Raw genomic sequence first — 22,347 nt, 5'->3', positions numbered from 1 at the left:
ATGAGTGACAGTGGGTATTAAAGCATTGTAGGATATATACCCATATTACATAAAAGTATAAAGCTAGGAAAGTAGGAAAAAAAGTAGAGTAATGTTGTAACTTCATATACTCTTTTGGGGTCATAGGTTGTGCTCACAGTTATTACAGAATTTATTAGTTATTTGTTAAATTTAGAAGGTATATAAAGTAGCCTAGCCTAGCCTAGCCAACATTCAAGTAATAGTTTAGAAGGACTAATAGGAGCTAAATGAGGTAAGATTTGATTGAAAGCTGAAATGCAAGTACTTTGGAACTGCTAAATAATGGGCATTCAAAATAAAAAATCAAGCATGCATATATACATATACCTAGGGCCACTTCTGTTGAAAAGTGCAGGATTCACTCGGGGCGATTCCTGGATAAACCCACCGTGGTTTTCCTGCCACTGTCATGTGGCTGTATCTCATGTAAATTTATTATTTCTCAGACATGGAAAAGGACAGAAGCCAGACCTGCACTCTCAGCCCATTCATCAGGTCGGCTTAGTCGACAAAGAAGAGATCCTAAGTTCCTGATAATGTTTTGTTTTTCTCATTTTCATCTTTGCTTCTTTTCTTTAATGAATCTGATCGATCGGCCTTTTATTGTGTTTGTCATCTTCGATGCTTCAGTCTGCAACTTGATCAACTCTTCACTGGAATTATTTGTTTTTCTTCCAAGAGGATAAATGTAATTCAGACACAATGACACAGAGAGAGACCATTTCGCCCCCCTCGTCCGCAGGGGGGGGGGGTGAGTGGTCGCACTCATTTCTTCATAATAGCCTTCATCTGGTTGGTCTCTTGTATGGGATTAATACAGCCAAAACCTTCCCTCATCCTGAAACCCTAAACCTAGTGAAAAGGTGTCACGGAAAACCGCTTTTCTTCCCCCCAAAACCGCTTTTCTTCCCGCCCGTAAAACCGGTTAAAGCTTTCTAATAATCCTATTCCCGGTCCCACACTTCTGCCTGCTCTGTAAACTGGTGGGCACTATAGGAACGGACCATTTGTACCCTAAAACCCCACTTTTTATTTTTATTTTTAATTCGTTAATATATTATGGTTTTCATTCTCTCCAGGCATCCACACAGCTCAGACTCAGATCATCGGTGTTCCCGCTTTGGATCCCCTCTCTCTCTCTCTCTCTTCTCTTTAAACTCTCACCCACTTTTTTCTTCAATCGCTCTCCCTTTCTCTGTCTATTTATATACCAATTTAACAATTGAAACCGATCACTCAGGCTTCAAAACCAGAGGGGGAGCTGACGGAAAAGCTCTTTCTCATACTCTGGCTTGCTGCAGGAAGCTTCATCATCAACACCATCTTCATCTTCCTTTTTGGTCCATCTCTTTCAATATTTTTTCCATCTTTGTCTTTGGGAGCCAAAAATTCTGTTGAAGAGGATATGTCGACCTGCATCGATGTTCCGTCTGAGCAAGTCTGCTACATCCCTTGCAACTTTTGCAACATCATTCTAGCGGTATCAACTCTTAGTATTCTTTTTCTTTTTCTGTTAACAGCATGAAAAGACCTAACTTGAATCCCGAAGAAAAGGCTCAAGTCATTTCTTCTGAGATCTGGGTTTTCATCATTTTCACTTATTTTATAAATTCTTTCATGGGTTCTTAACAGTCAGGTCTCAATCGTCAGGACTTTTTTTTTTTTCTTCTTCTTTTGCTGTCAAACGCGAAAGTCATACCTGTTGTGCTAAAGACGAGACCAGACAAGAGAGAGTGAGAGAGAGAGAGAGAGCGTGAATGACTACGTTATGATACTTGATATCAAAATAGGGTTCCCTTTAACTATGAATAAACAATAATTTGATGATAAGTGACGATGACAACTCCTGCGTTCATCGATTTCTTCATCCTGTGTTCTTTAGCTTTACCTTTAGCTGAAGAGAATAAGACCACGGAAACAACAGACAAAGAGAAGATGACTCAATTGGATTTCTTTTCCACGATCTTCATTTTATTTTTTTAGCTTATGTCTTTATTATTTTTACAATAAAATACAGTTACAATTCATCGAAGTAGGAAGAGAGATAATTCTTTGTAATTCTCATGTTAGAATGAAAGCTAAGAACTGGGGTTTCTTATAAAACAGTAGATTTCTAGTAATTCAAGTGTGTTCTTTTTCTTATCTTCTTTTAATTTGATAACTTAGAAAACCAGGATCAATGTTTTCCACCTTCCGGAGTGCTTTTCAGCTGAAAAGATTGGAAGGTTTAAAAGCATTTTTTATGATCTGGGTTTGTCTTTGTTTAAATTCTGGGTTTGCTTTCGCTTTTGCAGGTCAGCGTTCCATGCAGCAGCTTGTTCGACATCGTGACCGTCCGATGCGGTCACTGCACTAACCTATGGTCCGTGAACATGGCAGCAGCGCTTCAGTCGCTGTCGTGGCAAGATCTCCAGGTGAAACATACTCGCTCTCTTCTCGGCTTGTTTTAAGGGCGGTGATCAGTATCTATCATCTATGACTTTAGCTTCTGAAAACTAGGGTTTCTGGGATTTGTTCTTTTGATGAAAGGGAACCTATTGCATCTGTGGATCGAGTCTTTCGAAGCTATTCTTGTGCTTCTGCGCGAGACTGTAACCCTAGCAGCCGCCATTACTATACCTATTTTTGCTTTTTGTAGAGTGAATTTTCGGCCGCAGTTGGATTTTAGTCAGTCTCTGATGACTTGACCGGCCCAGGAAAAAGCAATTTTCAGGGTTTGGTTTTCTTTCGACCCACTTTTATTTAACCCTTGATTTGATTTAATCCATAAGGTTCTCAGAGATCATGCGGCTTCCCATATATCAGCTTTGTCTTCTACGGCGGAAACACATCTGGAAAAAGAAACCGCATTTTTTAAGAAATCTTCAAATCTCTTAAATCCAACTGTCGATCAGGGTTTTCTCCCCTGGATAAGACATCATTCTAATTTCTAACTGATTGAGTCACCTCATCTCAACCTGTTCTAGTGTTCTTAGTTTGTCTTTTCATGCTCTCTTCTCGTAAGATCATGAAAGGTTTCCCGCTGCTTGCACCTCTCTCTCTCTTTCTCTCTCTCTCGTATTTATTTCAAGTTCAGCCTACTGCTCAGATGAGCTGTTAGCTTTGGGATTGTTGGTTCGGAGGCCGCACGGCGTTAGACTTGGGATTGGAGAAGGCTTAACGACAGGACTACCCAAGAGAAAATGTGTACTCGAACGTAGACTACTCAACCATAATTATCATAAGCCATCTCTCTCCCTCTCTTGGTCGCTGTGTTTTCACTGTCACTATACAAAACCGTGACCGTATTGTCTCGTGGCTCATTTGCAGGCACCAAGCTTTACTTCTCCAGAGTACAGGATCGAGTTGGGCTCCTCTTCATCAAAATGCAACAAGATTGCAATGCGACCACCACCTGCCATTAACGAGGAAAGGATCGTAAATCGCCGTAAGTTGTCTTTTATCTGATGTCCGCTTGACAGTGTGCACTGTTGCAAAGAGCACTTGGATATGCTTTGCACAAGAGCTCATTACTGTGGGTTATGAGTGAGAAGCGATGAAGGATGAAGTCATGAGAAGCATTACTACAGAGTAACTGCGTCATCAGGATTATTAAATCATACAAAGGCCCCATTACTAACCCAAGACCATCCACTGTTTTCAACCCTAATTATCCACCTCCGTACTGTAAAAACCAGGCAGATCTAACAGTTGACAGCTCTTGCCCAAGTGCTCTTTTGATATTATTAGCAGTTCTAATTTGGGATACTCTTAACTAAGCTCCCTTTTATTATTATTTTATCTCCCTATGCAGCACCAGAGAAGAGGCAGCGAGTACCTTCTGCATACAACCAGTTCATAAAGTAATGAATGAAACTATTTTCACTCTCTTCAAACTTTCCTAACCACTTTTAGTTATAGTAACTGAATTGTTGTTTATGGAATATGGTTCACAGAGAAGAGATCCAGAGGATCAAGGCCAATAATCCAGAAATCAGCCACAGAGAAGCTTTCAGCACAGCAGCCAAAAATGTGAGTATTCAACATAATATATGGCTATTAGGGATTCAATGTGAATAATGCAAAGAGTCCAATTTGGGCTACAACCTTATTAGATATTACATTATTCACTGTGTATTCCTAACCCAAACCAAGAAGCTCCTTTTCTTTACAACTTAAATTGAAATATTGAACATTCTGGGTGGACTCACAACTCATAATCTCGTTTTTTTTTTTTTTTTTTTTTCCAGTGGGCACATTTCCCTCATATTCATTTCGGGTTGATGTTGGAGAACAGCAACCAAGCTAAGCTTGACGAGGTAATAAGAACTTAGTTTTCTTTCTTTTCCCTTCAGTATCTCTTTCTTTTATTTTCCCGAGGGGAGATGTAGCTAACTTTTAATAGGAAAGAAGAATCCCCTCTCTGAATTCTCTTTGAGCCTTGTTATGTCCTTCAGTTCTTTTAAGCATATTATTGCTTCAGGTTCCTACTTGGTTTGGACGTTTTAGAAAAAAAAAAAAAAAAAAAAAAAGAAAGACTTCTCTTTGTATTTTTACAATATTTCCTATTATGATTATAATTTTTCTCTTTGTTCCTCGTTAGACGTAAGATATGTTTCTTGGGTCTTTTATATGAGCATTACAAAATGAGTACTAGTGAAAGGAAAGTAATACATTCATCAAGATTGGCCTGATTATATAAACTTCACCCAAATTTTCTGAAACGCTTTTATCATTTTGCATCTAAATAAATAATGCAAAGTTAGATGAGCTCTATTATTTGTCTTTTTAGCTAGCAACATTAGCAACTTATTGGTTTTATTCATTAATATCCATCCCTAGTTATTACCTAGAAGACTATAAGCCTAGTTGATCTCCTACTGCATGGGATATTAAATCTCTCCATTGAATGCGGTGTAAAGCTGTCCAACTTTGTGGTTGCAGGGATCAGATAGGCATCTAATGACAAAGGAGGCGATGTTCAACAAATAAGAGAGATTCTTGTTATTGCATCTATGTCATTTAAGTATCTTATGTGTTTGTATAAGGGGATGAAACATAATTTCCTTTTGATGCATTTGTTGTAAGTTGATTATGAGATGCTACTTATGTTGAAAGCAAACTAGCTCATCTTAAATTTCCGTCCCTCATGAACCTTCCAAATGAAGGAGATGTCTAAAATAAACTGCATTTGTGCTTGCTTAAGTTCTTGTTCATTGACTAGGTTGTCTTGATTTTTTCAATATAGAAAATACTAATGTCAATTTACTTAAGTACTAATGTCTTTAGACCCGTTTTCTTTTCAAAAAGTTACTTGTCAGAAAAGTGCATTTACCCATGTTCTTTTATTTCCCACATAAATAAGAAAATAACCATTTTTGACATAAAAAGCTATTATTAAAAGGGCCAATTTTGTATCCTTCAAGTATTGGCAACTTTCTCCCAAGTGGGAAATTTACTTATCCACCTTGGAAGTGATACCCGGGGAAAATAAATTTTCCATGTACCCCACATAAATCTTAAAAAAAAAAAAGAACATGGGTACAATCTTGGTCAATGAATTCCATATCCCATTGGCCAATTTCCCCCCTCTCAACAATCAAGCCCTTATAATTAATTTGTAAATGCCAAGCATGGTAAAAAAAGGTGGATTTTTTTTTTGGGAGAAAAACGGATCAGTCCAGAGTCAGAATATATAGGCACAGATTACGGTTGGGGTAGGTGCCAACTCAGAATTAATGTCAATTCACGGGCAAAGTTGATGCATAGAGTGTGGGTTATTGCCATATTGAATGTTTATAGCTCTGCAGTGAAAATCAGAAATCTGCATTGAGCCTGTTTGTACTTCTCCGTTTTTTTTTTTTTTTTTTTGCATGTCATGAGAGGTGAAGTGTATATTTCCTTGCGACTCCTACCTTCTGTGAACAAATGCTTTAAAACCAACGTTGTGTTGCCTATCAGCGTTGGATAGATGTTCCTTTAACATTAAGCGTGAGGCCCAAGTTCCCAAAAGCACAACCAGTTGTCCAACGCTGATAACTAACACAACATTGGCTTACAGAATTTGTTTATAGCAGATCCCAGCTCCTTCCATGTATTCATTCCAAAGGATTGAGCGCTAAAGCATTTTACCCAATAGTTTATTACCTAGCTAAGATATGCTAGTGTTGACATATATAGTCAAGTTGCATTATTTTTCCTTTTGTCTATATAACTGTTAACAATGTTATTGTGTGTGCAATTATGTTCGTATTTTCTTTATACTTTTCAACAAAAACTTTTGTTCTTAGATTTGTTTATCATGAAGGTCAAAGAATAGAAAGATCATACAAAGATGTGAAATCATCGTTAGTCTTGACAACTATCATGTTCGTGTGTGATAGGACTAGGGCTGTTCACATAATGTTAAAAACGATCAAACTGACCAAATCAGACCAACTCAACCCAAGATGGTCAAGAACTTGGTTGGCTTCGGCTCGGTTCATTGCTGGTTATGTATTTGTAACCTGACTGAACCAATGTATAAATTAAAAGCCCTGGCCTCTCTTTATGCTTTTTCCAATTGTTAGTTGAGTCAGGTTGCCAGCCGCTAGCCATTCGGTTTAATTCAAACCTAATAAACCAACCAACAATTATGTGAAACCAAGAGTTTTGATTCGCATAAAAATGAATCCAACAGTTTCGGCCTGATTGATAGAATTGTGTAAAAACGAACCGAATCAACCTATGAACAGCCCAATATAGAACAACACTACACTGTTCTTTTTTTAACAATGGATCCATTATGTCAACAAGGCCCGCTATGAATAAAATCAGGTTCAACCGACCAAGTAACGATGCTTTGTATAGAAGTAGCGAACCTTAACTGCAACTGCAATGCAATGTACCACCTTGTTAATACGACCATTTGTATGATGCAAAGGAACACATAGCAAATGAAGGAACTAAACTCCTGCAATCCGCAATTAAAGAGACAATACACTTAGCTAGCAAACCCTTGGTTGCCATTTCTCAAGTAATATTCATTATTCAAGGTTTGAAGTCAAGAAAGAAATATGTTTGGATTTTCTAATCTAAATACTGTCATATAAAAGGGTTTATGTTGGATAAGGGTAGATTAGATCGACCGCAGATCCTTTCTTAATTTTGATTTAGAAAATTATATTGTCAAAGAAATTTTGAGAAGGAAAAGCCTTCAGATAGAATTTATTGATCTATAGAAATCATAGGGGATTTTATTGAATCATCTATTAAATCGGCTTTGGCTGGCTGTAGTGGAGACTTGGGATCGTATCCCACCTTCACCAGAGTTAGAGGGGTTATGCGTTAAGGGGATGGACTACTCCCGTTGTGTAGCCCTATCAACCCCCCCCCCCCCCTCCCCAAGAAAAAAAAAAAAAAAGAAAAGAAAAAGAAAAAATAAAATAAAAAGTGATTTCTAGCTAGTAATACTCACGGTCTCACACTACCCAGTCATGGATTAGTGGCGAAGCCATGAATTTTTTTTTTTTTTTTTTTTTTTTGGGGGGGGGGGGTGTTCGTTTATGACCCAGCTTCCTTGTCTTACTAATCTTTGTGAACCTGGGACAGAGTTTTCTCCCTTCTATTTTGCTTTGTATTATTTTTAGACCAGTCAATTGGGTTGGGTGGGTCAGGTTCGGATTGGGCCAAGGTATTTCGGGTTGAATTTGGGGTTGGGTTGCCAAATACTAGACCCTAACCTTAAATGTTTGGGTTAGGATTGACCAATGGGTCAATTCGGGTCATCCTAAAAAATATTTGAAATTTAATAAAATTAACAAATTTTACTTGAAAAATGTCAAAATTAAAAGAATTAACCTTAAAATTTTAAATATAAAATAAAAAAAAACTTGAACATTTAACAATTTAAAGTGTAATAATAAAAATTAAAGACTAAATAGAAAAAATTAAAGAATGGAAACTTCTAACAATGCATAAATAATCCCAATTAGACTTGACAATCGGATCAGCGGGTTAACCCATGACCCGACCCAATCCAATCCAGTTTTCTCGGGTCGAGTCATTTTCACATTTGGGTAGCAAATATGAGACCCTAACCCTGTTTTTTCGAGTTGTTGGGTTGGATCGAATTCGCGGATTTGGTCAAGTTTTTGCCAGGTATAATTATTTTATTATTTGGCGCAATTCATATGTACCTTGGTTTTCTTTGGGGTTCTACATTTCCTCTCTACGTACTTCAATATTTAGTAAAATGCAAGGCTGTGACTTGACTCAACTTCATTTTCTTTTATTTGAGATGTAGATATTTTACTTCTCACTGCCAAAACTTGAAGGTTAATTAGATCTTAAAGGTATATACTAACCAATGGAAATTCATCGAAATTCACGGCGGCCGTAAGAGGTCAAATTAAGAGTTTGACCAATCAAAACCATCTCATGAATTTTGATGAATTTCCATTGGTTAATATATGCCTTAGTACACTTAATTAGTACCTGGACCCGTGTTAAGTGCGGGAGAGGAGATCTGAACTGGTCTACGACCGAGCAATGCATGCATGATACATGACACAATTATCCTCAAGTAATTAGTTCCGGCAACAAGTATGGATGTGCTGCATTTTTACTATACTTATTCTACATTTTCATTGCGACCTGGTGAGCAGGGTTCAAATCTTGGAAACCTGTATGTGCAGGGGTAAGGCTATGTATATCTTTCCCTCCCTATACTTTACATTGGTGGGACCCTCGTGCACTGGCTTTTTTTTTTTTTTTTTTTTTTTTTTTTTGCTTATTCTACACTTTCATTCAATCAAATATCCATGCATAATGACAAAATTTCATTATATTGTTCATTTTAATTCTCACTGCTCATGAAATAATTAACTGAAGTGCATATGTTACCATTTTTGTAAAATATCCTTTAAGAGGTAAATTTTTCCATGATAGTATCAAAGATATGTTTTGCGTCTCCAATTACCTGAAGCCAGCCATATCTAAGTTTAACTAAAGACAATTTTCTTTTCTCTTACATTCTATTCATAAAAGTATCTTCTGTACATATTGCCACTTTTAATGCAAAGTTCCTTATTGATATAAACTAGCTAGATGGAGTTATAAAATATATCAATAAAAGCCTTTGTCTCCTTCTGAATAATTCAGATTGATGTATTGCATGCTTACAGAAAAGAAAGGGTGTCCACATAAATATGTTGTTGCACTTCACTAGGAAAAGGGTGTCAGCTAGTTAAAAGATAGAATTTTGAAGATTAAGATGGTGCTACCTTAATTTAGATAAGGAATAAATGCTAAAACATAGAGGTTAAAAGGAATATGAAGCTTCCGGCACTGAAAGAGAATTAAATATTGCTTTTTAAAAGAAATTAATGTAAGAGGACGTGCTATGTATGTTTATATATAAAAAGTATTAATCATATATGATACATGATATTTGGATTTAACTTTTATATTGTACAGATATGGCAATTGAATTTAACTTTCATGACTTACACCAAAACAAAGGCAAGTATCCCTTATAGATATTTTGATTTTCCAATGAACATGGTATAATTTCATTTACATTCTACTTTTATTCTTTTATCTCAAAACAAAAAGGCTAAGAGTGAAAAGACTTAAAAGGGAATATAATAATGAATTTTTTCTACAATTTTTAATTTAAAATTGTTGGGAAACTTTGACCGGGGCAACATCCCATCCATGTTGAGTGCCAAGTCAAGTTAATTAAAAAGAGAAAGAGAACAAGGAAAACTTATTTACATTCACTGGATAACACAACTTTGTTTGAGTAAAATGAGGTTGTAGCTTAAAAAGGTTGACTTCTACTACATTTTTCCTTTTCCAAATTGAAAAGATCTTCATTCACATGAAATGAAAGGACCACTTATTTAGAGCTGGTTTTTCATACACACAAAAAAACCGAAACTATGGTTCATTTCTCTTAGAACTGAGTTCTCAAGTAATGATCTCCTCTCCTGTAAATAGGTTGAGTGATCAGGACTGAGTTCTCAAGTTTCCATGGCAAGACTGAAACCATTTAATTGTTAAATATTAATTACCATAAAATAGATGTTACTCTTCAAATCCTATGCAGATATAAGCTTACAAGTATTGTAATCATCTTTCTGGCACAACATATTATGGCATAATTTTCATTAATGGTTCCATAGAAAAAAAAAACATTAATGGTGATCAAGTATTAAAATATCCATATGTTTGATAACCTCAAGTGGATGTAATATGATTTTTTTTTCACTTTTTTCAACTTTAAAGATATTAGAGGGTCCCACTTATTATTTAAAGTTCTAAAATTATTAAAAACTCTTGTACCAATATTCAAGTGTATTTGGATACACCGATGGCAATACAGTCGTATCGATATTTTAAAACTTGATGGTGATAGAAGTATGGTAATTTACATAAAGTGGAGGGAATCACTTTAAAACTTTATAAGGGGATGCACCTTACCATAAACCTCTACAACTTTGTGTTCAATGGGTGTTGGAAATGCTTGTTCATTCCAAAATCCCAGCTATATCAAAACACCCATCTCTCTCTCTCTTAGAGATGGTAATTGGGGTGAGTTATTTTACCACTGATTGGGGTTCAAGGCAGGTTTTAGGCTATATTTGGTTTGAAGGAAAAGGTTGAGAAAGGAAGGGAAAGGTAAAGAAATATTTACAAAGCTTGTATAGATTTTCTTTCTTTTCCTTTTCTTTTCCTACTTTTTCTTTCAAATCAAACACAGCGTTGGGGATCGAAGAGAGGGCAGGGATGGTATTTGTCCACCCCTTCCTGATACCGGCCCCAAACCTGCCCAGACTATATTATATTACATAATATATAAAATTATTAATATTATAATATTATATATTATATAATATAATATTCTTATAAAAACAAAAAAATAAAAATAAATAAATTTGCAAATATACAAGTAAACTTGATCAAGCTATTGAGCCCAGCCCCGCCCCGCCCCACCCTATTACCATTCCTACTCATTAATAGATTTACGTACTTTAATACAGTTGGAAATCTTTAAAAATATTAAAAAGGGAAGAAGTGTTTGCCAAATGAGGAAATAATTTTATAATTGAAGCTAGGTATTGCCCAAATGGATACTAATAATTCTCGCCTATAGGGGGTTGATTGTTCAACCTAAAAAGCTGAAGGTGTTTGGTAAAGTGCCTAAATATGCTTTTGTTCTCTAACAAGTAACAATTAACAACTTTATGACTTTTTTTAGCTTTTTTCTTATAATACTTTAAAAAGTAAAGATTGAAAACTCAAGCAGCTACTGACTCCAATACACGACAAGGACTGCTGTTGAACAGAGCTTATCATCCATATAAAGTAACTGCAAGTTTTTTTCCGAAGTTAGTCCCTTCCTTGGCCATAAAAAAAAAAAAAAAAAAAAAAAAAAAATTAATGAAATATGAGCAAAGATTTTGATAAATTTTCCACGTGGCAAACACTGAAACCCTCTGGAAGATTGGACCTCCTTACTCTTGTCAAACTCACAGCAAACGTTCCCTCAACTTCATCTTTGATTCTTGAGATGGCTTTATTAATTTTCTTCACAGAAAAAAGTAGACAAAGGGACCCTTTTCTTTAAATAAACATAAAGAAAATAATAAATAAATATCTGTCCTCTCTCTGCAACAGGTGTTAGAATTATTGTATTTGGAGTTGCCTTGGGATCCCCAACTCTGTAGTGTAGAACTCGAAAAAGTAAATGCTATAAATAGCATGATTAAAACGGATGAATGCTCAGAAGACAACGGAGAATCTGAAACGTCAATTCATGTCTGCTTCACATTAAATGCCATCTCATTTGGCAGCTTGCCAGCCAGTCAGCTACGTTCAGGTTGCTTATTGGATCTCTCTCTCTTTCTCTATGTACTCGAAACGTGGAGTGGACACTGGACAGCCCCACTTCAAAAATTCAATTCAACAACTACCCATTCCACCCGACATGGTTATCACAAGCTCTTGAACTCTAACCTCCAAATGAAACCATCTACGTGAATGTTTTTGGCTGTGAATTGAACAATCCCAAACAATATATTTAATGAGTTAACAGTGAAACCAGTGTACTCTTTTGACATGGTTTGTATAACTATAAAAGGTGAAATAATTAACTGAATTTCATGCATTGGGCAAGTGTTTGATGCAAAAGCCTATTTTGGGAAGCTCATAATGTTGTTCTTCAATTATGAGAATTATCCAATACGCATTGATGAAGGTGACTCTCTCATGGTGATTTCATGTTTCAAAAATCAATGTCAGATCCCGTGGAAATCGAAAACCATCGCGGAGGAATGTAAGGTGACTCTCTCATGATGATTTCATATCTCAAAAATCAATGTCAGATCCCGTGGAGATTGAAAACCATCATAGAAGAATGTTTGAGACTTGTCAACGTTATGGAGCGCGGTATGATGTAGGGAAGCAAATCAAGCAGCAGGCTGATTGACGCGTGAACCTCTGTCTCATAGATGGGATCCTCATCCGCATATCTATGATCTTGATTGGTAATTAGACAGCACCGTGAACACATTAGGTTTAGGTACCATTGTTATGAGCACATATGGTTGGATGATTTCGTCTAACCAACTCTTGATTTTTATATTAAAAACCTAATTTTAAAGGGGAATACTTCACTATTCCCACCTAACAAATTCTAAACAACAGTGCATGAATTGATGCCAATACAAAGGGGGTATAGAATCATAAGTGGGGTGTTGGAAACTTTAAATTGCTGTGAGTGTATGATGAAGTTAAAACTTGTGGGGTGGGTTTCAATCATATTGGGGCTAAGTTTTAACTGAAAATGCATTTGGTTGGATACAATTCCTCCGAAACAGGTAGGAACCAATAATTCTTCGATTTTTTTTTTTTTTTTGTACTTCTAGACACTATGGACAAGGATCTAAATTAATCAGCTAACCAAAGTAAAAATATAAAACAATCCCAGATTGTTTTAATGATAAGGAATCTTCAGTTCATAAACCCATTTTTCTTTTCAAAAAAAAAAAAAAAGAAAGAAAAGACCAAATCTTGAAAATTTTTAACACCAAAAATTAAATGGAATTGAACACTGAGTCACTTTTGAAATGTCTAAATGCAGGAATTCTATTCTTTGCGGCAATAATCTATTTACTTGATGATTAGAGCTACGCATCCAAGGAAACAAGTTTAATTTTTCTTTTGTCCCATAGATATTGCGGCCCATAGATATGACATTGAATATGATGGAATGGAAAGACATGATTCATGTTAGGGGTGCTCATAAAAACTAGAAAACTAGTGATATTAAGGTCTGGTTAATTGATTCAATCAGTTCAATAATTTTAAAAATCAAAAAGCCACAGAATTGAACCGATCAGTTTCAATTCAGTATATTGCAAAAACTAGTGAGAATGGTTCAAAAATTGTCTATGGTTCGATTAACCAAACCATAAACACCCCTTAATTAAGTTGAGATATTAAGGTCTGCAATGGGCCATTACTAGGTGCAACAGTAAAATCGCGGGCTGACAAGCATGAGAAAGTGGGTTTTGAGTCTAAGAACGCTCACTTTACACAAGAACATACTCAAGGTTAGGTCCGTATCCAGTCCATTTCCTTTTAATTCCTTTCAAAACCCTGGATAACCAAGATCAACACTGAGTTATGGGCTTATACCCTTAGAGATTTAGGTCTTCCAATTATGTGATTCTTTTAAAAAGGAAAATAAATTAAAATATAATAAATGGAAAACCACTTTAGCACTTATCTTACCACGGAGAGCCTGCAGTTACACAGATTTTGATCTCATGCCTCCATATTTAGAGGGATGACAAATGATGAGACCGGATTCATCCCTCACAAAATTTGTCCTCACAACACTTACAGCCCTGCGTTTGAAACATCTCTTTACTTTTTTTCTTTCATTTATAGGGAAATGTTCCCAATGCATGACTGCAAAAGGCCGTGAGCATGGTGTGAGAACAATTTTATAAGGATTGAATCCGAATTCACAAATGACCAACTCAGCTACTGGGTCATTATTAACACAACTAAGTTTAGTAAACAAAATTCAGGACAACAGCCCACCAACCAGGCCCATCCATATCAACCCTAAAGATAAAGGGTTTTTTTTTTTAACTTTCTTCTCTAATTGAAAATACCTCAATGATAAAGCTCAACTAATTCAAGATAATCTTTCTTGGACAAAGTCTATTCCATTGGCACAAGAAAATTCTTGATGCATAGTTCAAAATACAATAACTCCAAATGGCACATTTAACCACTAATATCAACCTTGGGAGTTTTTTTTTTTTTTTTCTTTTCTTTAAGTGATACTTTGCTTGTGATCAAGCCAAACGATTGTCAGGAACTGCGTAGATTTTCAGCAGCTGGAAAACAAGGGGGGGGGAGTTGGTTCGTACAAAAGCCATGGTCCTTGGAAATGGATCCTTTCTGTGGAAGGTAAATGGGCCCTAGACACTGATGGCTCATCTCAGATAGAGTTCTATTGCTGGTGGATGGGGTGACATCCAGCGTGACTATTTGGGTTGGCAGATTCTGAGTTCCGACTCCATCAACAAACTGGTTGGGTCTAGGTTGGTATTCCTTCAGCCCAATGTCAATATAGAATCCGATCCACCACCAACTCTGGCTTTTCATCCGGGTTATGACTGGGATTTTTTTAACCCAACTGGAAAGGAGACCAGAACCACTCACTCACTGTCATGAATCAAGATAAGAACAAAGACTTTTCTTCCATGTGCCAAAGCTGTCACTGAAAGATGATTGAACGAAACTCACCACGAAAATATGGGCTTAGGTGTGTGTCTCTCTAAATGCTTCAGCCTTCAGGCTTCCCTTAGAAATTTGACAATTTATTATGATTTCGACATCGTACAAGTATCCAAAGCTGCCTACACACACAAAACAAAAGAACAAGCATGAAGCTGAAGTCTGGTCTGTTTTGAAAGCTTTATATTTTGCTAAGAATCAAGGATGGAGAGTTGTGGACTTGTGGTTGTGTATTCTAACTCATTGAATTCTATTTTGGCGTGTAATAGTCGGAACTCCCTAGTATTGTGTGCGCTAATTGCAGTATTTTGGACAAATTTTAGAGAAATTATTTGTAGGTTTGATGATTTTGTGTTTTCTTATGTTTCTAGATATCTTAACCTGGAATATGTCCCCAAAGAGAACGAGAACCTTTGGGCCTAAATCATATTGCCATACATTTGCTAAACAATTAAGGTACTAAATCCAGATTTCGTCCTCACATCCTTTCCATCCATGCATTGAGAAATGAGAACGCCTTCCCATCAATGAAAATACACAAGTACAGAGAGATTCTCAATGCATGGCTGCAAGTGTTGTGAGGACAGTGAATACCAATCTTGCGAGGACAAAATCCTACAGAGCTTACTATATTTTAGCCATGTGGAAGAATTGTGTCCAATTGGAAAGTTCATCAGATTTGGGATCCTCTGGATTCATGCATTGAATACCATAGTCCATAGTCCATATCGGTCCTGTTCCAAACTTAAATTGTAGTTCCGTTTGATTTATAATGGTCCTCAGAGGAACTTTAGGACCCTTTTGGGTTGAGCCAAACTTTTTTAACTAAAAACATATGTAAATGATGAGATTGTATGTATACATATTACACTTCTGTGTTATTATTATTTAAATTAAAATGTTTAAAAAAAAGAACATCAAAGAATTTTTCATGTTTGACACAATCATGTCAACACGTACCTTGTTGGAGGCTTGGAGACAAGGATCAAAATATCATCCATAGGGAGGATACCGAGACCTCGGTTATTGGCGTATGAATACAGACATACTCTTTTAGGGATGTCTTCCATCATTGATCATCCCAAATTTGAAAAACCCCAAACCCTTTCTGAATCGGTGTTTCCACGTGTCTCCACGACCACCCATATGTACCCACAGATACCATAGATCCTTGTTTGGGCCAAAGCCTAGGTGGTGCATATATGAATTTGGACCCGACTCTGTTCAATTCCTTAAAATGCACAAGGCCACAAGGGAATAAACTGGAACAATATTACTGGTACGTACACCAAAATTGGAGGCTCACCAAGCATGGAAACCTATACCTATCAATGCCTGAACCCGATTCTCTCAGTGCTTCTAAAACTAATTATCAAGTTATCCGTGCACCTTAAGGTCTATCTTCTCGCCTAGTCTTTTGGTGAAAGCAGAAATGTAATTTACATAGCATTGATAAAACATTGTTTCATAAGCTTCAACTGCAGGGCTACTACATAGCCGAAGTGCCCAACTACACGGCCAAAGGGATAAAATCATGTGAAGACTGGGATGGCTACACATCAAATGTTACTGTTTTCATGAAAATGAAGAAAAAAAATATATCAACAACATCACTGTTAGTAACATACGGCATCTTTGCCAACTGATCGGAAGGATACTCTGCCCACCTTATCTGATCCAAATTTGAACTTTGGAGTCGAAGCATTACCCTGAGCGGAGGAATCTGTAGATGGAAATTTGAAAACAAGGAAGTGGCCAGACTTCTTGGAGCCAAAACTATAAGACGGGACTGTGGTTCCTTCGAATTCAGGCATAGCCCTAGCTGACAATGATGGTGCTATGGTAGGTGTTGGCGGTTCAGAAAGTACACCAGATGACATAGGCACAGGAAAAGAAAACCCAGAACCATTGTCGGGTGAAATTGTGCACTTTTGGTCCACTTTACCAAGAGAGGTTGATGTCAAACCCAGTTTACTTCCAGACGATTGAGCTGCAGTCTTCCTTGGTACATTTAGACTCTCGAAAGTAGCAGCACGATGAATCTCTTGCCCAGATATACAATTGTGGAGAGGAAATGGTTGACTCTTCTCATTCTTTCCACCGTCGCCCAGCCCCACAAAGACCTTCAGGATAATAAAATTAGCATGACAATTATGTATCTAGTAAATTCAGTACGGTATTTTCAAAATAAGGTAATACCCATTGCTATAGATTTCATGGTTTCTCACTGTTAGTGGATACCTCCAATGAAATCCAACTCATTCATTGACACACCCATTAAACAAGTTTTTTTTTTTTTGGAAGAAATGTGATTCATGACATAAAACATGGAAAACATACACAAGCATATGTTCTAGGTCACTTCATCATTAATTAATCCTCCCACCAAATCAATCAATGGCTGACCAAATAGTTACAATATCAATGCTCCACCACTTGATGAGCTATTGCACAAATCACATCAAATACATGTCTCAAGTTCTCAACATGGTAAGATCAAAAGCATGAGGTAGTCAGGTAGAACTATAGACATGCACCAAGAGATATCTTAAAGTCATGACGGGCTAGTTCATACAAAACAGGCATGCAATAAGGTAAAAAAAAAAAAAAAAGCTGGGAGGAGAATTGGGAGTAACCATTAAAGGGACACTGAGATCAACCAAATAATATAGCTGATGCATTGGCAAGACAAGGAGTGAACAGGAACCTATTGTATTGGGAGTAATTTCCAAGTGGGGAAGTCTATAATTCCAAAATGAAAATATTGATTTCGTTATTTGTGCATGTCAACCTTGTGCAGTGGGAATGTGTAATGCTCTCCATGTTTTCTTTGTAATCTCTCTCTCTTATTGGAGGGCTCCTCCCCCTCCCTTTTAGTAATTCGCCATTTTCAAAAAAAAAAAAAATTAAATACTTACGTTTGAGTGGGTAGAAAATGCTATCCTATATGAGGTGCTTGGCACATTCTCATATATATTCACATCATTCTTTCTTATAAATTTCATAAATTGAAGTGCTACTGATCAAAGGCATGCTAAAGCAAGAGCTTAAACTTAAAATGAAATGGCTAAAAACTAAAGTTTCTATTAGAAGAGCTTCTATGTAGAGGCATGACTTGGAACTTTCAGTGAAACCTAATTATTTTTCATTGAGATGTTTCCATTTCAGTGGCACATGAAACTAAAAAACACTCTGGAATACAAACAACACAGTTCTAGATCAAATTCCAGTAGGCATTATTTGCATTATTTTCTCAACCAGAATTTTACATTCAAGAATATATCATGCTGCTGGAAACACATAATACCAGAAGGGCTTTGACCAATCAACCCCCCCCCCCCCGCCCAACTTGAATTTGATAAATAACCATCTGATTGGTTACCACTTTTATGATACAAGTTAATTGGTTACAAGTTATTCCAGTATCATATCTTTCTGGTATCATGGTTGAACACATCTGTATATATGCATCTGATCAGGTTATTTATTGAGTGTTATGTATCTTGTTGCTTATCCTACTGTTTTCTGAATTCTTATCCTATTCCACTGTTTTTAATATTTTCTCAATGTTTTAGTGTTTTTAATATTATTGGCTTCCATAAATGTCCAAGAATTCATTTCATTTCCTTTGGAACTAAAGTTCAACTCCAATTTTATGTTAAGCATTTAGTATACAGCTTTCCACCTTACCCTACAGAATACAAGAGTTGGCAAGTAGTGGTAAAATCCAGAGTAATGAGCTAGCAATCTAATGGTAATGCATAAATAGGCAAGGGAGGCTCATTGAGTATTATGGAACTCAGGTCCAAATACTTTGAAAACATATTATGCTTTAAGTCTAGTTTTTATTAATAACAAGCAAGATGTAAAATGCACATCAACATGTTTCAACGTTATGCATAAATATGTGGACATCCCCAAAAATGAAACAAGTGAAAGTATGTGGGTGCATAGCTGCATGCAACCTCTTTCTCACCATGATACATTTTTTTTGGTAAGATTCTCAGCAAGATACATTCATGACAGGATAACAACCATTCACTCATCTGAGCCCTGGCCATAGGAAATTGACAATGCAAGTGCATCAGAACAAAATAGAGAAGAGAGGAATGGCTTACCCCATCTGTACAGACTTGTGAATCCATGGAAGGCTTTTTTAAACGTGTACCATCAGACCCAAAACCAACCAGAGCAGGTACTGTGCCAGAAACTGAAGTTCTTCTGCTTTCTGAAGTAGCAGTTTCATTAGATTTTTTCTGTTCATGATGAACTTTAAGGAAAGAGCTACCCCCATCTTCACCTCCTTGGTTGGTAGAGATAAGTAAACAGTCACTCTTCTGAGTATCAAAAGCCTCAAGATTAGAGCCAATAAACTGACCATTTACCATGTCTTTGGTGAACCCACAAGGAGGCTTTTTCCATGCAGTCGCCAGCTTTATTTCATCTGATTTCTCCTTCAGGGTTGGAATAGTCCTGTCAAGGTGCTCCAATATTTTTCTAGCCATCTTACTAGACTGTGGGTGGACGGATGGTACAACAGTACTAGAAGTGGATGCTTTATCATCTGCAGGATGGAATTGTAAATTACCACTGGTAGATGCTCCAGGATCAAGAGTCCTCTTAACTGTGGGTGAAAAGCCCTTAAAAGCATCAGAACCTTCTGACCATAAAGGAGCAGAGCTGGAAGGACGAGATGAACCATGTTCTCTGGAAGAACCTGTTGAAATGAACTTCTGACGTATTCTACGAATGGGTCCTACTGTTCCTGTGTGATCATCCACAACAGTGTTCCCTGTTTTGATCATCTGCGGTCAATGCAGAGGGCAACATGAAAAGCCAAGTTGTCAGTCCAAAAGATAAAATACCATATAGGTTTTACATACATCTTACAATATATTTTTGCATTTAAAAAAGATATTTTTTTAGTTTAAGCAATTAATACTGCAGTATAGATTTGCCAATGTTCAAAAACTATTTCCAATACCTCCCTTGTTCCAATGGGGGACAGAAACCATCCAAAAAAGAAAAAGGAAAAAAAAAAAAAAAAAACTAACCCATACTTTGAACTTCCAGGAGGCAGAGCCAGAGATGAGGCTGAAATTTTATGGGACTTCCATCGGTAATCCTGGTAAAGCTGGTATTGGGGGTGTGCTCCTAAGAGATGATAGTATTTTCTGGGAAAGGGGATGATCAAGTTCAAGCTCAGGAAGGGAGGCAAGGTGAGGGTGAGAAGTTAGCAATACAGAAAACATGGGGATCTAGTTTACAAGTACCCAAGCAAGAGAAAGTTTGTGTTATCACCCTTTCATCCATCTAACCTTGGATCTTTTCCTCCAACTGACTTCCTCTCTATATGCTAGCGAGTCAAATTCCTTCTCAGCTTGTGGTCGTTTTAGATTTAACCCCTCAACAACAAACTCGTTTTCCTCTTCTTTGTCCATCTCTGCTATAAGATTTTTTTTTTTTGATGAATCACCTCTGCTATAAGATTAGCCATTCTAATTTTCGAATCCTTTCACAAGTGACTTGCTTGGCTCCCCAGTCTTTTAACTGCTTCTTCTGGTATTGCAATTTCATGCATATCACAAAGCTAGCAGATCCTTCCACCTGAAACTCAGCTCATCACTTCTTGGTGTTGTTGCCAAAATCTTCTATCTCCAACTAACTGTGATCTAATCTGAAGGGAGAAACTTTTCTATTTACTGCCCCACACTCTAAAAGCAAAGGGATGTGATTCAAAAAGAGGGCGGAGAGGGCGAAGGAGTACTTGGAAAAAGAACCTCCCGTTCTCTTGAAATCAGAAAGCAATCAAACCTCACAAAGGATAGAAAATCTTGGTTGTTGGTCCAAGTATCCTTTGCCCCCAATAAAGACAGGTCCAACAACTCCCAGTTCTGGATAAACTCGGCAAACATTCTCATGCTCCTATTCATTTGATAACCGCCAGCCTTGTCCTAGAAGCACCTAATAGCTAAAATCCCTAGCCTTTCTTGCAGCTTTTCCCAGTGAAAGAAGTTTAGTGTATAGATTGATTCCACCTAAGGTTGGTGCCATTCACTTGGAGGTCTTCCATAAGAGAATTAACACTTGTGACCTATTACAGAAAAGGAAACCTAAGTGTTGCTTTTCTCCCTTGTGGTGTATACTTTGCAAAGCTAATGGTGAGACATGCTATCACTTGCTAATCTCCTGTCTTTTTGTTACTTGTATTTGGAATTGGCATTTTATTCTTTTTAGATGCAGGTGAGTAATTCCTCCTAGTGTGTCAAACCGTTTTGCACCTACAACCTTCAATTGGCCAAAAAAGAGGGGAAGGATTTATGGAAATACACCAGGGCTGCAATTGTTTGGACAATATGGGAGGAAAGCAATGCTCAAATCCCCAAATAGAAGGAAAGAACCACAGAAGCAATACTAAAATGCATCACTATAAGAGTGGCCACTAGATTAGATCTTTGGAGAGCTTCTCAACATACTCAGTTGATGACTTTGTAGAGAACACTGAAGTGGGCCCCACAGCTACGGTCCCACTGTGTTCGTAGGGTAGAAGATATTCTAGTCTGCCTAGGGTTAGCTATTGGTCATTTAGTTGTTTCAGTTGTTATTTATTTCGGTCTTTGTTTTACTCTATTTGTTATGTAAAGACTAAGGGCAGATCTGTCCTTTCCATGTAATTAGCATAACCTATAAATATTAATTAAAGTGGCGGCAGCAGAACATGAAGCTTCTGCTCCTCCTTTCAACCCTTGTGTTCCACTGCTTCTTCTCCCTCTTTCTCTTCTCTCCTCTTTCTTTCTGCTTATCTTCGATCCTGAGATTCATTAGGGTTCAAGACTGATAACAGTCCTGAACTTCTAGTTGGTATCAGAGCCAAGTTCTCTCATGTGAGTCTAGTCCAGCCGACCACATGAGAACCATCTAAGGCTTGAAGACTGAGAAAGCAGAGTTCGTTGACTGGTTCTTGGAGATCTCCAGAGGATTAGCAGCTGTTTGAAGAAGTATCACAGTTGTAGCAAGTTGGCGATCATGAAGAATCAGAGAAGGCTAGGGTTTGGGTAACCTTGGTAGGCAGTGAATTGCATTCTACTGTAAGTTTTTTACTTTCTGAGAGAAGTAACATCAGAAAAGATAGGTTGGACCTATCCAGTAAGGGTGGCCGAACTACTCTAGGGTTTTATCTCTCTATTCTCTAGGGTTTCTCTAGGGTTTTGTCCTATCCCTACGGAAAACCCTAGTATTAGGCTGAAACTTGTGATCTTCTTCCTGCAGCAAACCCTAGAATTCTCCTCAACATTGATCAGTTTTAGGGTTTCATATTAACCCTAATACAAACCTCATCCGTAAGGCTCTTAGGACTGATTAAAACCTCGAATTGGCTTCAGCATATCAGATTGCCCTTCAAACCGTGTTTCAGTCTTCTTTTGGGGTTTCAAACACTTTTGAAGGGGTGAAAACAGTTCGGACTGTTGCTGTTGTGTGTGGTTATTGATTTCAGATCAGTCTTATATATATTTCATGCACATCTATCGTGAGTACAGATTGGTTCTC

The 22,347-nt window shown here is 37.1% G+C and overlaps 2 protein-coding genes across 2 annotated transcripts in view; one reads left to right on the top strand and one right to left on the bottom strand.

Annotated features, from left to right (window-relative positions):
- Nucleotides 1-650: 650 nt before the first annotated feature.
- Nucleotides 651-5,205, top strand: LOC148869417 (axial regulator YABBY 5-like). The gene is made up of 7 exons (XM_088967337.1): nucleotides 651-1,501; nucleotides 2,316-2,435; nucleotides 3,331-3,448; nucleotides 3,815-3,863; nucleotides 3,957-4,032; nucleotides 4,251-4,319; nucleotides 4,945-5,205. The coding sequence occupies exons 1-7, from the start codon at nucleotides 1,427-1,429 to the stop codon at nucleotides 4,990-4,992; spliced, it is 555 nt and encodes a 184-aa protein (XP_088823463.1). The 5' UTR covers nucleotides 651-1,426; the 3' UTR covers nucleotides 4,993-5,205.
- Nucleotides 5,206-16,214: 11,009 nt separating this feature from the next.
- LOC148869416 (nucleoporin-like protein) overlaps nucleotides 16,215-22,347 on the bottom strand; it is a 63,957-nt gene continuing 57,824 nt past the window's right edge. The window contains exons 6-7 of the mRNA XM_088967336.1: nucleotides 18,918-19,604; nucleotides 16,215-16,922 (exon numbers count right to left, since the gene is read on the bottom strand). Coding sequence (XP_088823462.1) covers nucleotides 16,416-16,922; nucleotides 18,918-19,604 — 1,194 coding nt within the window. The 3' untranslated portion in view covers nucleotides 16,215-16,415. The remainder of the gene's footprint in view (nucleotides 16,923-18,917; nucleotides 19,605-22,347) is intronic.

This window comes from Nelumbo lutea, chromosome 2 (genome assembly GCF_056320005.1).
Source record: "Nelumbo lutea isolate HS-2025 chromosome 2, American lotus-T2T, whole genome shotgun sequence".
NCBI classification, from domain to species: domain Eukaryota; kingdom Viridiplantae; phylum Streptophyta; class Magnoliopsida; order Proteales; family Nelumbonaceae; genus Nelumbo; species Nelumbo lutea.
The sequence above is the reverse complement of the archived record's forward strand: the minus strand, read 5'-3'. Positions and strand labels throughout refer to the sequence as shown.